The 16,791-nt window shown below is 50.3% G+C and overlaps 1 protein-coding gene across 2 annotated transcripts; it reads left to right on the top strand.

Annotated features, from left to right (window-relative positions):
- The first annotated feature begins 1,767 nt into the window (after positions 1-1,767).
- Positions 1,768-14,907, top strand: DNAJC18 (DnaJ heat shock protein family (Hsp40) member C18). Of its 2 annotated transcripts, XM_084268866.1 has the most exons (7): positions 1,768-1,874; positions 2,038-2,183; positions 3,331-3,516; positions 6,482-6,594; positions 7,484-7,593; positions 9,560-9,732; positions 13,532-14,907. In XM_084268866.1, the coding sequence occupies exons 1-7, from the start codon at positions 1,837-1,839 to the stop codon at positions 13,654-13,656; spliced, it is 891 nt and encodes a 296-aa protein (XP_084124992.1). In that variant the 5' UTR covers positions 1,768-1,836; the 3' UTR covers positions 13,657-14,907. The 2 variants fall into 2 exon arrangements, with proteins under 2 accessions (XP_084124992.1, XP_084124991.1); XM_084268865.1 differs by lacking the exons at positions 1,768-1,874; positions 2,038-2,183 and having other exon boundaries at positions 3,042-3,516.
- Positions 14,908-16,791: the final 1,884 nt, after the last annotated feature.

The following is a 16,791-nucleotide window of genomic DNA, read 5'->3' as shown; positions in this document are numbered from 1 at the left end:
GCAGCAGGACACTGAGATACTGCCTCCCCCTGACATCAGCATCAACATCCACCCACCCTCAAGTTAAAGAGAGATCTAGCCAAGCACCCAAATTAGGGACCTCTGCACCAGTTTCCCTGCATGGCTTGATGAAACATAGTAATTTATCCTGATTTAATTTTATAGGAGGGACAAGAGATGTTTCCCAGAACGTGCAGCGCTAGAGGCGGCTGCGCTTTGCAGCTGGCAATGAAGTGCTCAGCAAGACAAGTGCAATGTTTTCACAGCTCCCACTGACATCCAGCACACTTTCTGTATTTAACATCGAGTAGTTTGATATATTTTTATATTTTTTTATTAAATGAAGCTTTTTTGGTGACATTCCTGAAAAGTAAAATGACATCACTCAGCCAGCCCCCACCAGACCCGTGGGTTTGCTGAAGCACAAGAACCCCCATGAATCCTAGGCAGGTGGATCCAGAGAGTTCCAGATCTGAGACCTGAGGTGTGTGGTGCCTCACAAGGAGGTTTTTAATCCTAGGAAGACACCACAAAGGCAGCTGGAGCACCTGTGATGTCAGACACTTCAGTAACTGACAAGACACTTCACTAACCTCTCCTCTACAACGACCTCTGGCAGATGGTCCCGTGCTTAATTTTCCTTCCTTTATGCTTTTCCTTTCCACAGACTTGAGGCTCTTGACGAGTAACCTGCTCATCAAGAGCACCACAATCTGTTCCACTCTAAAACTGACCACATCCAAAAGGAAAATTCCAACTTTGACCTTCTTCAAAAGACAGAATGAACACCAAATAAACAATGCAAGTGATGTAACCTCAAACTTCCCATTGCTGCAGCTCACATGAAAGGAGAAACCTTCTCCAAGCTGCTGTGCTCCTACAAAGCACACTGGTGGAACATACCAGCTCCCTCACACCACGACTCCACTCCCACAGCTCATCAGCCACAGTTTAACTGGCAGATGGTCTGAGGGGAAACAAGCAGCAGCAATGCACGAATGCAGCTAGAAGGAGCTGCAGGACAAGCCCTCAAGGGGTTTCCATCAAAAGCTTGGCCAGAAGATCACCACATCCCAGACTGGTTTGGGTGGGAAGGGACATTAAAGCCCCCTCAGTGCTGGGTTGTGAACCAGCCATGGGCAGGGACACCCCCCCATCCCAGAGTGCCCCAAGCTCCATCTAACCCAGCCTTGAACCCTCCCAGGAATCCAGGGACAGCCCCAGCTTCCCTGGGCACCCTGTGCCAGGGCCTCCCCCTTCCTGGGGAAAGACTTCTGCCTCCCAGCCCCTCTCCAGCTGCCCTCCTGCAGCTGAAGGCCCTTCCCCTGGGCCTGGCCCTCCCCGCCCTCGGCACCGGCCCCTCTCCAGCTCTCTGGAGCCCTGCGCGGGGCGGGAAGGGGCTCTGAACCTCGGCCCTGTGTTGCAGCGCAGGCAACTCCCCATCTCCCGTGGCCGTGCCAACGCAGCGGCGCTGCCGGGAAGCCCCTGCCAGTCAGCAGAGGACAGCAGCGGCTGGACTCGATGACCTCAACAGTCTCTCCCCAGCGGGGTCTTCTGCGGCTCTGCGCTTGAGGAGACCGGTGACGTCACGGGACTCGCTCCGGCGTCACGAGGCACCCGACGCGGACGCCTCCGCGCGGTGCCTGCTGGGTGCTGTAGTCCGCGCGCTCCGGGGGGGGACACGGGACACACACACGGGGGGGCCCTCGGGACTCCGGTACCCAGAAGCCTCCGCGCGGCCGCCGCCACCTCCGCGCGCAACATGGCGGCGCGGCCGGGCCGGGGCAGCGGGCTGTGAGGAGCGGGCGGGCTGCCCCGGGGCCCGCCGCGGCCGCCATGACCTACACGGCGGAGCAGCTGGACGGCGTGCGGCGGTGAGGCGGGGGCGAGAGGGGCCGCCTGAGGCGAAGGCGGGGGCGGGGCGGGGGTGTGGAGAGCGGCGGGGCCGGCTCGGTGGGAGGCGGCGGGGGGCGATGGAGGGGCTCTGCTCCCCGGGGGGGGCGGCGGCCCGGCCGGTAACCTGGTGCTGGCTCCCAGGATAAAGCGCTGTCGGAACTACTACGAGATCCTGGGGGTGGAGAGGGACGCCAGCGAGGAGGACCTGAAGAAGGCTTACCGCAAGCTGGCCCTGAAATTCCACCCCGACAAGAACCGCGCTCCCGGGGCAACGGACGCCTTTAAAGGTGAGGCGAGGCGGCGGCCGGGCCGGTGCTGAGGGGCGCCGGGCCTGGGGGGGGGCGAGGGCGGCTGCCTCAGGCGTTACAGTCCTGCGCCTCATGTGAAGGCAGCACGCAGGCCCGTACGGCTCGTCCTCGTTTACAGGCAGATACACACCATCCACGCAGGATGCTGGGCCAGGTTTGCTCTTTAGTCCTCAAAAACACAGAATTCCATCGGAAGCAGAGGAAAGCAGCTGCCGAATGTCATTCCTGGGGACTGCCAGGGGTCCAGAGCGATGCTCGGAGATGATGCCGGCTGCGCAGGGGAGCCCAGCGTTGTGTAATCACTGACAGCTCCCTGTGGCAGATAACGTTCAGTGTGCTGGTACACGCTGGAGTGTGAAGTTTGAGGCTGATATTCCACACATGGACTTTTCAGTAATGCCACAGTCTAAGCCCATCTCACCAGCGTTAGCACCTAAACCCCTTCGCCTCTTCCTGCAGTGTCACAGCTGTCTGCACCAGCACGAGGGGAGTAAGAGAGTCAGCAGCCTGACAGAATAAGGAGGCTCTGAGGGGCTTCGCTCTTTGTGTGTTAGGGTTGTATGTCTCCCTGAACAGCTCTTACAGCTGTGCTCTGTCAGAGGTGAAGGAAGAAACCGAACCAAACAGGTGGGTGGTTTGATGTGAAGCATGAGATGGATGTGTTGTACAGCTTCACGTGCATCGTGGCTGATACACACCTGGGCCAGGGGTCTGCATTTTACTTGGTCTCTGCAGCCATTAACTTTATAGTGATTGTTTACAGAACTGCACTTCTGTGTCAGTACTTCATTTGCTCTGATAAAATGTCACACTCTCAATTTCTTGGCCAATGTGGACTCTTTCACCTCAGTTTTACAAATATTTCAACTCTCTCCATATCCTTTTAACATGTTTGTCTTTCTCCTGGTATCCATGATAGCAGGAAATAGGTTCCCCCACAGGCAATGGCAGTGTTGTAACGCTGCTTTTACGAAGGCAGTTCTTCCAAAAGCAATTCAGGCTTTGGCTAAACACGGATTTTCTGTGCCTGTCTGGGCTTTGTTGCTATTCTGTGTATCAAAGCCTGAGATCTGGAAATACTGCTTGATGTGCCCATGTAACACTACTTCTAATTCCCTCTCTCCAGCAATAGGCAATGCTTTTGCAGTCCTGAGCAACCCTGAGAAGCGCTTACGGTACGATGAATTCGGAAGTGACCAAGAGCATGTCAGCACTGGCCAGGCCAGGCACTATAATTACTACACAGAATTCGAGGCAGACATTACACCAGAAGAAATATTCAACGTGTTTTTTGGTGGGCACTTTCCTACAGGTTAGTATCTGCCTGCAGTGCTTTGGAACTGACGCCAGGCCATGAAGGAAGTTCAGCTTCTCTTGGCACTGCTTGGAGAGCTGATTAAACATGTGAAAAGAGAAAAAAAAACCTGTTTGGATTTACTCTTTTCTCTCTTCCTTGCTTTGAACACACAGTTTAAACTTCAGATTTTAGCACCTCTGTTCCCTAAACACGCTGAAAGTGCAGCCTTGCTGTCTGGAGTGCTCCTGGGAGGGAGTGCTGCCAGTGGGTGATGGCTGTTCCTGCCAGGGCAAGTTTCTGACCTCCCAGCCTCTCCTGACAGTTTCTGACAGTGCTGGTTAGGGGTAAGAACATACTGCTCTGGCAAGGAGCTAGGTTGTTTGCTTCTTGGGTAGGCAATATTTTAATACCAGCTGTAGCTGAGGCCCCTCCTTCTTGTTGTTTTTATTCCCTCCATTGTCTGAAGCCAGAAATGGTATGGGAGGTGAAATGAGGTGCAGACTGCAAGGGATCCCAGGCATCTTTGCTGCTGGTGCCTCACTGCGTTCCAGTATGGCATGGCGGCAGCTCCTGGCGCTGTGGCTCTGCTGCCCATGTAAGTAGGAAGTCATCAGAGTTCCTTTGGCTCGTGGCAGCCTGTGTACTGTAAAGAAATGACAGCTTCCCAGCTGAGAAGGTGCTGCCTGCCAGGAAAGGCTGGCTGTCGCGGAGTGTGCAGTCTCCAGACCCAGACCTCTCGGTCCAGCCCTGGCTTTTGTATTTGTCATGAAGAGGGGAAGATACTGCAAGATCAGTGCAATATGAGTTTGGTTTCAAAGTAAATCTGCAAGGTGCACCGAGCTCAGCAGCATTCCTGGCAGCATCTAGCAAATGGCTTTAGCACCCTTGTAAACTTTCTCACCTCCAAGGTGAGGTGTAAAGCAACATACACACCAATTACTACAGCCTGAAGCCACAGACAGAGGTAGTTACTCCAAGCTCCCCGTAATTTCAGTCTGTGTGGTAGCACCTTGCAGCTACGGAGATCTTGGATGAGCAAAGCAAGCTGAACTGAGGGTGGAGTAATTCCACACTGAGTTTGCAAGGCAAGAAATCCCACACTCTTGTGCCTCGGCTGCCAGCAACGTGCTGCCCTCGTGGAACACCACTGCTGTGTAGCTGGGATGCTCGGGGTGGAGGACAAGAAACTGGGGAGCTGTAGGAGGAATTTGGGTGATGGGCACGGCAGGTTTAACAGGTGGAGTGATGTGAAGTAGTAAGTGGGAATTCCTGTTAAAGTGGCAAAGAATAAGAAGATAAAAAGATCATTTCATAGTAGTAGGTGTTGGTAGTTACCAGCAGTTTCCCTGCCAGACATATGTTTCCAGGTCTGAATTCAAGTACATTCTCCTAATCTAAAAGTGAGTTTTAAATTACAGAAAATTATCCCTTCAATAGCTTTTCAAAGAGGCAAAGTCCACACAGCTGCTACTTAGGAAGGGAAGAGCCTGTCTGGGTAGTTGATAGAAAGAGAACCTTTTGTTTTAACTGCCATAGTTTTAGAAATAGGACCTGTGTGCATGAGCTGAGATTGGTGTAAGCTGCAGTGTTGTGCTGGGTTTGGTTTTGTGACACCTGGCTATCACCAGGCTTCCTGGAAATCTGAGCAAGAAATGCTGGTGTTAGGGTAAAATAATTCACAGAGGTTTTGTGCACAGGTTTATGGCTTGTTTTTTACCATGCATTTTTCTTCTATGGATATTCAGTGGAAAAATAACTGGAAGTGTTAAATGTTAATTCTGAAAGGAGACTCTCCACCTGGCTGAGTGTTGCAGTTAAACGGGTAGAGGCTGCAAGTTGAACTTCCTTCTTAAAAATAAATGCACATGGAAGGAAAGACGCTGCTGGCAGAAATACTTTGAGAAACTTTTGGAAGCTTTGGAACTTTGGGAGAACTTTTTTTCCTAGCCATCCTATGAAAGCAGTTCTTCTCTCCCCACACAGGTTTCTGGGTTTTTTTCAGCTTGGTAAAATACTGTCTGAGCAGTGCTGAATGATAGAAACAAACCCTTTTTCAAGGGAGAGACTTCCCTTCCTCACGCCAGCTTTGGCTCTCTCTTGGTGCCATCGCTGCAAACATGCCTAGGCCCTTGGAAAAGCCATTGAGCAAGCAAGGAAACATGGTTTGACACAGTAGCAGAGGTGACTCCTGCCCAGCCTTCTTGCAGAATTCTTTGAGAAATTCAGAGAAAGGACAGTGTAAGAGTGTAAAATGATGTGATGTCTTTCCCAGGGCTTCAGAATAGACTTGCATTTCTGTTGCCATAAGGCCATGCATTTTAATTCTCTAATACAAAGACATCCTGAATTTCAACAGAGGAGAGCACAGCTATTATTAAGATACTCATGTGGCAAGCTTCAAATCAACAGCACGTGTGGTTCTTTTCTCATTTTAGAATTTTAAAAATAACTCATCTGCATTCAGAGTGCAAGAAAGGAAACCCTGAGTTGTACTCTTTTTTTTTTAACTCAAAAAGCTATTTTAAAATCTCTTTTCTTATTATAAAGGCATTAAATGATACTGTTTAATAGCTTGAAGGAAGAGAAACTAGAAATAAGTGTGGAAGACCACATTCAGTAATTATGGAATCCATAATTCATGGTCTGAGACTGGTGAAGAAAATGAATTTTCCTGCTCAGAGCCCGGGGATGCAACGCAAGCTACGGCTGGGCAAGTGAATGTGACAAACACAAAATAGGGGGTTTATTACTCTGTCTCCTATTAGCATGTTTCTGCAGTTTGATTTAAATTAAGATGGACTTGGGGCAATCTGCAGAATGTCTCTAGTATGCTTTTGTTGGAACAATTTATTAGTTTGGCATTGTGTCTGAGGTATGTTTATGCTTTTTAATCTGAGGTCTCACAACTGTAATTCAGGCTGTGCCTAATCAGTGAGAAACTGGATGGAAATCACAGCTCTCTCCTGGTTTTGTTGAACAGGAAATATCCATATGTTCTCAAATGTAGCCAGAGATGCTCACTACTACCCACAGAGGCACCGAAATGAAAGGGTGTGGACACAGGAGCAAGAGGAGGAAGAAAATAGGCCACAGGTACCCAGGGGGGATAAATATTGCACTAGGGCAAGGGGTCTGCTTACACATCTGAAGCTAAGACAGGTTTTCCCATGCTTGAATGCTCAGTGTTCTCCTCCAGTCTGCAGCCAAAGTAGAGGTTTTCAAAAGTAACTAGATTGCCTTTCATCAGTCTCTACTGTAGACATACATTGAGTTGGTGGGATTACAGGCCCTGGAGTTTCTGTCACAGTGTTTTCTTGGTGTTTACTTTTTGCAGGCTCCAGTGGTTTGGTAATCCAACAACAATTAGTCCAGATGTGGGCTGACAACAGATAGGGAAGTGTTGGCTTCTCCTTGCAGTGTCTTCAATCCTTCTGTAAATTAGCATGTGGTTTCTGCGTGGGTGCTGCACAGGGTTTGTCCAGCCCAGAGCAGGATGGGTCTGGGATACTTTTCAACAGACTGAAACTCTAGTCCTTGGATATTTTTTCCACTCTTTAGTTGTACTAAGTTAATTCAGACAAAAAAAACCCCCAGCAAGTGCTTGCATCCTGTCTGAAGTTACACTACACGTGGTGTGTTACCCCTTTGCATCTCAGCCGTTCACCAGTGCTTAAACAGAGGTGGAGGTTGTCACTGATGGGTACAGTGGGCATCTATCACCTTGAAAACAAAGCTGTAGGAGAAGGAATTGTCAGGAAAACATAATTGAAGGAAAAGAGCTTTAAAGAGCTCTGAGATTATTAATAAAGGTCATTTTGAAATTAAAATGTCATCCCTCCGAGTTTTAAAGTACTTTTTGTTTTCCTTTCAGTTTACATTTGCTACACTGTTGATCCATGATAGGTACCCCAGTTTCTGTGGACAGATGCATCCTTTCCCATCTGTATCTTTCTTGAAAACTAATTATTGTTGTTCTTTCCAGAATTCATATTCTGCATTCATTCAGTTGATGCCAGTTTTCATCATAATAGTCGTGTCAGTTATAACTCAACTGATGGCCACAAACCCACCCTACAGCCTATTCTACAAATCGTAAGTCGTTTAAAATCACATTTTTCTGGTCTGTGTTTGTGATAAGCAGCTGGGCAGAAGTTGGACTTGACAGCAAAATGCTTGTTAGTGTTCTGTTCTGTTCTGCTCTTTCTCTAGAAAGTGTTATCACTCTGTAAATAAGGAAATCCCACAGCCTCTATCGAGTTCTGAGCACTATCGGGATGAGGTTAACCCCTGTGTGCTGAACAAATGGAGGCAAGGAGCCAGAAAGCCTTCTCAACTGGTGTGAAGTGTTTGTTTGTGCACAGCAGTGATACAGTCTCAGGAATGTGGGTGTAGCTCAGCCACAGCCCTGATCACCCTCTGGCCTGCCCAGCCCCCAGGCATCTCTGTACCCCCACCCAGGTTCCCATGACAAGCAGTTAAGAACCAAATCTACCTGTCTGTAGTGTAAATCCAAGTCTGCTCTGGAGCCTGAATTCCAGCAGAAGAATTGACAGGCTCTACAAATCATGAAAGCCCTGAAATGCCCTGATTTAATGACTGTAAAGAAGCAGGAAAGATCCCAGGGTTGCAGAGGGCAGGATGGTCAGCTCTGGAAGCAGCAGAAAAGCTGCCAGGCCCACTATAGTCCGAGTTTATGGGGCAGAGGAAAACCCACTTGCTCCTCTCAGCATCCAGCCTTGGGAGGAGGGAAGGTCTTGAGTAGGCAATAGCAGACCTGGCGTTGGGGAGGTAGGAGTGGGAGTCAGCAGAGCTTGAACACAGTCCCAACACTCCCCTTGCTCCGGCTAGGAGTAACTGCTCACAGTAGCCCCGGTTCCTCTCCGCTGGCACAGCCCGACGCGCTGTGTCGGTGGTTACCACGAGATGTCAGTGTTTTAGAGCTGGCACAAGAACAAGAGGGTGGTGGTTATTTTGCTTTGGGTTGGGTTTGGGTTTTTTTTCCGAGTGTTTTGGTATCTGCCAGTCCCACGTGAAACCTCCCACGCTGCCCCAAGCAGCTAATCTCTCCTGCTTTTCTTCGCCTCCTCCCTTTCTCTTGTTGGTTTGAGACTGTATACCAGGCTCAGGCCTGACTCTTACACTGCTTCTCTGCATCACATCCTTAAAAAAAAGCCCAAAACACAGCCCTAAAAGAAATTGTTATAGAAATAAAAGCTTTTGTCTCTGAGACATAGAAAGAAAAGAGTCCAGGAAATGGAAAGGGGTAAACTGGATTCCACTGGGTAGAATCTAACCCTGGTGTTTGGCTGCCTGCCTCTCTTCCTCTGAGCAGTGATTTAAAAAATGCCTGGGCATCTTTGCTCAAATAAGGAAATGCAGCCTGAGGGTATAGTTTAATCCAGTGTCTGTGTCATAGCATCTAATTCCTCCTCCAGGATATTCCTTGGGATATTCCTTGCCCCGCTTTGCTTGCTCACGATTATAGAACTCTAAAGGAAAGTGTAACTACAGCCTCCCCTGCTAATTGTTATTTCTACTAAAGAAACCAGGAAGATCCCATTCCAATTGCATCATGCCCTAAGCAGCACTAGGGCCTCGTGCCTTTCCTGTAATCTCTCTCTGTCATCAGTTCCCATGGAATTCTTGACCCAGCTTGCCAGAAATTGCAGCAAACAGAAGAAAGTGTGTGGAGCTTCTGTTCACAGATAAAAACTGTGCTTATGTTTTGGTAGTGTCTTGACTGAGCTGTTGAGAACAAATACAGGATTTGGAGGGATGTCAGTTCTTTGCAGATATCTCCAAATGTTAGATATTTTCCTGTGTTTTCCTAGCAGAGGGGGGTGAATTCTGTCTGGTGTGCCCAGCTTGCTGTGCCTGAGGCTTGTGATTTCCTTATCGGGTGATTGAGGGAGCCAGAGTCCTGCAGAAAGTAACTGCAAAGCAGCTGTGGTAAACAGCATCTTCTGGAATTGCAAATATGGAGAAACATCTCTTGATTTCTTTATGTTTGGACTGCTTAGGCAAGAAAATATCTGATTTCTCCATGGTGTTTTCACAGGTCCATAGGCCATGTTATCAGTAGAGAAACCGAGAACTTGCAGGTGCCTTACTATGTTGATAAAAACTTTGAAAAGAATTATCAAGGAGCAGAGCTTCAAGAGCTAGAGAAAACGGTTGAGAAAGATTACATAGACTATATTCAGACCAGCTGCTGGAAGGAGAAACAGCAAAGTAAGTTATTTTTGTTCTGCCTGTGTGCCTGCAACCCCAGGGTAGTTGCATGGTGGCTATGCTTCACAAAGCACCTGCCATTTTTAGCCTCCTTTTCCGATGCTGTGAACATCTCAAGCCTTGCACTGCTATTTCTCACACCTGCTTGTAACAAAGAATTTGCTTTTCTTGAGGGTCTGTCAGATCAATTTTAGGGGAACCTGAGAGACAAGTGGAAAGTAGACTTCACCGTTTGAGACAGGGTTTTTTCCACTCAGGTTTTATGCCTGAGTAACTCTTGGTTTAAACATCTTGTTTTAAATGTATAATCCACTACGTTATGTAGCACTGACAGATAGTTATGGCTAGAAGAGATCTTGACACATCACTTATTCAGTGTTTCCATGGCTAGAGCAGAGTCATTTTAGCTTCAGCTGCTCTGGGAGGAGACAGGCTTAACTTTTTCTTCACAGTTTAATCAGGAGAGCCCAGAGCCTGTTCAGGTGCTTTTGGTAATCTTGCAGTGGACTCTGTTATTGCTATCAGTTTTCAAAGAGTGTGCTTCTGTGCTTGGTGTGTGCACTTATTTGCATTTTCTATGTTTAGCTGAGTTGGAGAGCATGTTTTGCACCACAGTCGAGATTTGTCTTTATAAAAAAAGAACCCAATGCAGAAAGAGTGAAGGCAGAGATGGAAGTGTCAGATCATCATGCTCCCAGCAGTCCTGAGGCCATAACAGCCTGTGGTGCAACCCCAGATCAGATTGTTGATTAATACTCCTCTAGTTCATTTAAAATAAAGCAAATCCATGCTTTTTTTTTTCCCTTGTAACCCTACAAAGTAACAGAAATCACAGTACAAGGACTAGGTGGAGTTGGCACGTGGCAACTCCCTCCTTTGCAGCTAAAGAACTCATCACCCTAAAATGAGTGAACACCAAGGGCTGCGGTGCATGAAGCAACCTGGAAGAAGTTGTGTCAGTGTAAATGTTCAGTAGTAGCAGGCAGGCTGCTTTCACCCACTGGGAGGGCTTTCTGAGGTGCTCCATGTAACAGGAGGCCTCAGCACACTGCTGCAAACATTCCCCTCTGTTCCTTTACTGGTTGCATCAGTGTGGGCACCCGTGCGGTGCTTCAGCCAGACCTGTGTAACCCTGTGCCAGAGGTAACGAGCTTGGTGCTGCCAAACTATTCACAGGGTTTTGATGGGCAGGGTTGTTTTGTTTGTGTTAGTGAAAGCTACCAACCTGGCTTTTAAAGAGAACTATGCAAAAAGGGGCTCTGAAGTTAGAGAAGGAAAGAATCCATCATATAAGACCATAAAAATCCCAGTCAGCCCCTTAGTTTTTGCTGTGCTTGGCCTGTGCTCTCTGAGCATCTGCGGCTGGCAGTTGCAGCCTCCAGGCACGGTGTGGCTGTTCATAGCCATGAAGGTGGGCTTGCTAAGGGATGGGATCTAACTCTCACAGAAAAAGCCTTTTAATTTGCCTTGTGCAACTGAAAGTCACTACATTGTCTCTTTCACGTAGACCTCGAGCTAAGGAGTGCTGTGCCCCAAAACGGGCAGCAGGGTTTTGAGCCTGAGAGAGGGGGGAGACAGTCCAGCATCGAATGCCAAGTAATGCCTGCCCAGCAGTGCTCCTCTCTTACACTCAGGGGCTTTATTGGTCACACCTCTGCAAATGTATTTATGAGGTCTGCAAGCAGCAACAGCATGAGGAGGCCACTGTAACTAAAACCAGAAATCATTCTCAGAATGATTACCACCTAGGTAACGCACACAGCTGAGACAGTGCTAACTCCAGTGCAGCCAGGCTTGTAAAAATAAACTCCAAATAGATGGTGGAGTGCTGGGGAGAAACGCTCTGGATGTGTTGAGACAGTTCTTAGCTGTCAGTTCAGAACTTTGGTCCATCAGCTCTTGTCGGGGTGTTTCACTTCACGCAGCTGACTTTCCTTTTTTGGTCAAATACCTATTAAAAGTAGGTTGGTTTTGTTTGTGAGGGTGCATTTCTCTGCAGCACCACCAAAATGGGCCTAGTTACACAGGAACAGCTTGAAGTCCTTGGGTTTATGACTGGAAGAGTGTTACTGTTGCCCAGCTACCTCAAGAAAAGCTTCCAAGGTAACTGATGCATCAGTATCATGTTCAGCTGGTGGCTTTTACACCACTGCACGCACAGTGCTCCTCCCTTCACAGCACAGCGTGTAAAAGTTGGCTTTGGTCTCCCAAAATCTTCAGTGCAGTTAAGTTCAAAGAGATGTGGAGCTGGAATGCCATGATGTAGGACTTCCTCTGAGAGAGAAAGTTCAGAGGAACAACTCTGTATAAAAGAAAGAGACATGGCAGAACAAATGCTGTCGAAAGCCCAGGGAATCATTTTGCCCAATGCTGTGAGTATAAACTCGAGTGTTTTTTATTTTCACACTGCAGAACTCCAGGGACTCAGGGCCCAGAGAGGATTTCCTGAGCCTGGTTTTGCTGAAGGCTTGTCAAGTCTATATGCCCACTGCTCCTCGAGTGGCGTTTTGCTTATAACACCTGCAAGATGATTCCTGATCTGAAACATAACACTTGGTTCCTATCAGTTTGTAAAGCTTTCCAGTAAATAGGTGGAGGGTCAAATGGCTTTAAATCGCAGTGGAACAGAGGACATGAGGCATGAAAGGACCTATTGAAGTTCTTTCCCTTCTGAAGGACTGTAAAATGAGGTGTATGAAAGCTCTGTGAAAAGCTGAGTGTCATCAGGTAGCCTGTGCTTAGGGAAATTTTGACCTTTTCAGAAACAAATTACTGCTATTCTCTTAGGTGCATCTAATCCTGGCTCTGGAGTGTTCTTCAGGGAGAAAGCTATATTAAGACTTCCTTAGCTCATCAGCAAAAGAAACTTCTCTGAATTACTTGGGGGAAATAATTTAAACAATGGGATTGTCTCAGCTTGGAGAAGGGGGGGGCAGAGGGGGGAATATGTGATGTGCATTCAGGATTGCAGCCTTAATGAACGGGCACAGGGGCCTTTCAGGCAAGTCCCTCAGCTAGCTGCTCACCTGTCTGTGATCAATTAAAAAATGAATTATAGTGCCTTCTGGGTGAAGCTCCTGCCAAAGGAATTGCATTGATGCAGGTCCTGAAATTCCTGCTTAGCTCACGAGAGGCTGCAGACAGCTGACACAGTCTCAAGGAAGCCGTAGGAAAAGTAGGCGTTGAGGTGCAATTCCCTTCTGGCTTGTCACTTAAATACTGGGGAGGGGGGGTGGGGAGTGTAGAGTAACCCCCTCTGCTGGTCTGTGCCCAGTGGGATGTTGGCAAGGACCCCTGCACTGGTTTGGGTGTAGATAGTGGTTTTGCTGGAGACGTGTGCTGTGAGTCAGACCGAACAGCGTCCTACGGGCCCCTCTTTATGCAGCTGCTTTAAATATATACATACGGCTTGGAGCAGTCACCTGCTCTGTAGCTCTTTAACATCATTTGAAACCTTTTGTGACTTCTGTATTTGTACAGTTCATGCTTTGTAAACCATAATAATCAGTCATTTGTTTTGGTTATTGCCCTACCCCTGCGCTAGCAGGGAGGGTTATTACAACTCAGTCCTCAAGTGGTTCAGAAAACAGTTTTCTGGAGCAGCTGGTTAAACCCTGGTTACACCCAATGGCCTCGCTCAGAAGTTGTTACCCTGCCCAGCTTCACTGAAAAGAGGTGAAGTTCAGCAAGAAAACCAAAGCAACAGGGGTAACAAAGCACCGGGAAACGATTGTTTAACGTAGGCTCAGGGCTTCCTCATGACATGTGGTTGTTGTTGTGTGTTTTCTCCATCTTGCAGAGTCTGACTTGTCAAACTTGGCCAAGCTGTACAGAGACGAGCGGCTGAAGCAGAAAGCCGAATCGCTGAAACTCGAGCACTGTGAGAAGCTCTCCAGTCTGATTGGAATGCACAAAGGGGGCTGACCAGGGCACACACAGTCTGTAGTTTTATTTATTGCTGGGTTAACTTATGTTTTTATTTTCCTTTGTATAAAAAAGGGAAGGAGTCTATTGTAAAGGGTCTCAATATTCGCTTCCTTCTGCACACGGTGCAGAGATGGGCCGACACAAGCTGCAGAGCCAGTGTCTGCTGTGATATATACCTACACTACATTTGGTTCCAAGGACCAGTGGCACTTTGTAAATTAATTCCCTGGGAAATGCTTTTAGTTTGGAACCTGTCTTCATCGGTAGTTTGTCTGCCATCCGAACAGTGTGTTCTTCCCAGGAGAGTAGACAGATGTCTCTGCTTTCTGTATTTTCTATGGACCTGCAGCTCACTCCATCAGAGGGCTGGCGTAGCTCTGGGTGTTTAGCACTCTGCCTTCTCACAGCGATGCCGGGCGGGTGGCCTTGCTGCTGCGGTGATTTGTGTGGAGAGTTTCGCTGGCAGGCGGCGCGTTGCCCTGTGGATGGAGTGCAATACACGGTGCTGCGTTGGGAAGAGACAAGTACCTGCTTCAGGGAGGCATTGAGCAGGCTCCCAGCTCCGCACTGTCAAAGGGACTTGTCTGACTGGGACCGTGTCCCGTCTCTTCCTTGGTGAGACAGCAGCAGCGTCCAGCAAGAAGACGAGAGTTTCCAGTTCCCAAGCCCGACAAACTGTAGAGAAGGGACAGCTGTGTGTGTTTTCTCATCTGTTTTCAGTGGCATATTTTTAAGCTGGCTGTTTATCTCTCATTTTTATCTGCAGTCTCTTCTCCGGCTGTTACAGGGGTCCTGCTTTTTCTGGTACAGTTTTGATGTAGCATATTTTTACTCTGTTGAGCCGTTATGAATGTTTCACTGTAGAGATTAATATTGCAAAGAAAAAGATCCATGCAGTAGTGTCCTGTTTTTTCTTGACCTTCTACAAAACCAGGCAGGTGGAGGCAGGGCGAGGGTGGGTTACACTCATCAGCAGAGTAACACCATTACTCCAGTCGAGCATCAGTAACATCGTGAGCCCCTTTCTCTGGAGGGCTGTGAGAATGAACCATTCTCATGAGGAGAATGGGTGCTGGAGGCGCAGTTTTCTGCCCTCCTCCCTGCTGTGGGTGTGGGTTTCTCTTAGGTTCTGAAGCTTGATGCTTCCACAGGTGAGATGTGCACATCCCCTGTACAATTAGGCCACAGCATCTACAGGAACATTGCTGCTGTGAAACGGTGAAAAGAGAAATAAATCATCACTCCTTAAACCAGCAGGTTTGTGTTAGTGTTTGTTCCCCGTTGGGCACCCTTGCAGGGGGGCACTGTGTAAGGTTTGTCAGCCATCCAGGATGGGAAGAGTGCAGTATTTTAGGGGTGGGGGGAGTGGTTGAGAAACACACCTGCTGGGAGCGTCTCTACGGGCAGCAGTGCCTGGTGGGGTTAGTCTGCATTGGGAACATGGCTGGCAGCAGGACCAGCTTTGGTTTGGGTGTTCCCCAAGTGTGAGCTCATAATATGTGTATAAAAGGCAAAGTTCTTTAATGCTGCTTTTTGCATCTTAAAGGGTTTGTGGAATATACTTGAAATACCTCAAAGCAGTTGGTTTCAGGTTCTGGATCTTCCCTGTCCCTCTGGTTTGACTCCATGGCTCTAAAGCGATGCAGGCAGGAGACAAACACGATGGCTTCACCAGGCCTGTGCTGTCCTGGGGCGCTGGAGCTCCTACCTTGCGTCTCGTGCTCAGAAGGGACTGTGCTGTCCAGCTGAAGCCTGCTGAGGGGCACACTGCCTGTGGGAAGCTTTTGGAGTCTCTTCTCGACTGGGGAAGGGGCTGGGATGAAGCAGAGATGGGACTTAAAGGTGAGAAAGCCTTTCCAAAACCAGTACGGGGCTCCTCGGCATCGTGCTGTTAGGGGCAAGGACATGTGTGCCATGAAGGAGGGCGTTGGGCTCTCCAGGGGCTGCAGTGCTGCACCCGCGCTCCTTGGGGGAAGGCGCTGGCATCCTATGCTGCATGGGGAGAGAGGCCAGGGACCCATCCCGTGCCCGTGGCTGCTGGAAGGCGCCACTAGTGTTAGCCAAAGGCTTCATCCCCAGGCACCACCGGCTCATCTCGGGCTCTCTGAAAGGAGACACAGCACCGGTGTGCTTGGGTGGGCGTTCCGGGGAGCACCGGGGGCTCGGCTTGGCTTGCAGCCGGGAGTGTACGTGGGTTTGTTTCCCGGGGCAAGCCCGGGCCTGCCCCGCGGGGAGCCGAGCCCGGCCCCGGGCCCTCGGCAGCGCCCCCGCCCCGCACTGCGGCCCGGGAGAGCCGCGGGTGTTCCCTGGAGGCTGCGGAGGGGCAGCCCCGCCGCTGTCCTGCTTCGTTCCGGGCGCGGGGAGCCCGGCGGCGTCTCCTTTAAGTCGGGGAGGGCCCGGCCGCCATTTGCCACTTGCGGGGGTGCGGGAGATGGCGGCGGGAGCTGCGGGGTCAGGCGGCCCCCGGCCACCGGCACCGGCCACGCCTCCACCGCGGCTGGGGCGGGGCGTCCCCACGGGGCACCGGGACCTGCCCGGGCCGGGCTGCGGGAGCGGGGATAGGCCCCGGGGCTCGGCCCGGCTGGACCTTCCCGCGCCGTCCCCGCCCAGCCCGAGGCTCGGTCAGTTTCGCAGGCCCTGGCCGGCCCAGCCGCATGTGCTGGGCTGGGGGTCGGCAGCCCCAGCCCGGCCGGTGCTTCCCGCTCCTCCGGCGCCGCGGAAAGGGGCTCTGGGGCGGGAGAGGCACCCGGCGAGGGGGCGTCGGGGGCCATCGCGTCCCCGCGGCGCTGGGAGCGGGGCCGGGAAGCGGCTGGGGACACAGCGGCCCTTTCCCGGCTGCCCTCGCAGCCTCCGGCAGTGCTGTCAACACGGGGCCGGGGCTGGCAGGGCCCGGCCAGGTGTCAGGGTGAAGGGCTGGGCAGGAGGCAGCTGCAGGGGGTTGGGGTTCAGAGCAGCGACACCAGTCGTTGGCCCAAATCTGCCCGGCTCTGCAGCCAGAGCACAGGACCCGCGGGCAGCCGGGTACTGGAACAGGCTGCCCAGGGAGGTGATGGAGCCACAGTCCCTGGGGGGATGTAAAAGGCGTGTGGGTGAAGTGCTTAAGGGCACGGTCTGGAGGTGGGCTGGGTAGGG

The sequence above is a fragment of the Gallinula chloropus genome (genome assembly GCF_964237585.1).
Source record: "Gallinula chloropus genome assembly, chromosome: 10".
In the NCBI taxonomy this organism is placed as follows: domain Eukaryota; kingdom Metazoa; phylum Chordata; class Aves; order Gruiformes; family Rallidae; genus Gallinula; species Gallinula chloropus.
This window is presented reverse-complemented; position numbering and strand designations above follow the sequence as displayed.

Excerpts from the sequence above, each read along its gene's own strand:
- DNAJC18 (XM_084268865.1), top strand. The coding sequence starts at position 3,093 with ATGTTTGTCTTTCTCCTGGTATCCATGATAGCAGGAAATAGGTTCCCC. Across the intron at positions 6,595-7,483 it reads AGGAAGAAAATAGGCCACAG|AATTCATATTCTGCATTCAT; the intron begins GTACCCAGGGGG and ends TGTTCTTTCCAG. Across the intron at positions 7,594-9,559 it reads TACAGCCTATTCTACAAATC|GTCCATAGGCCATGTTATCA; the intron begins GTAAGTCGTTTA and ends GTGTTTTCACAG.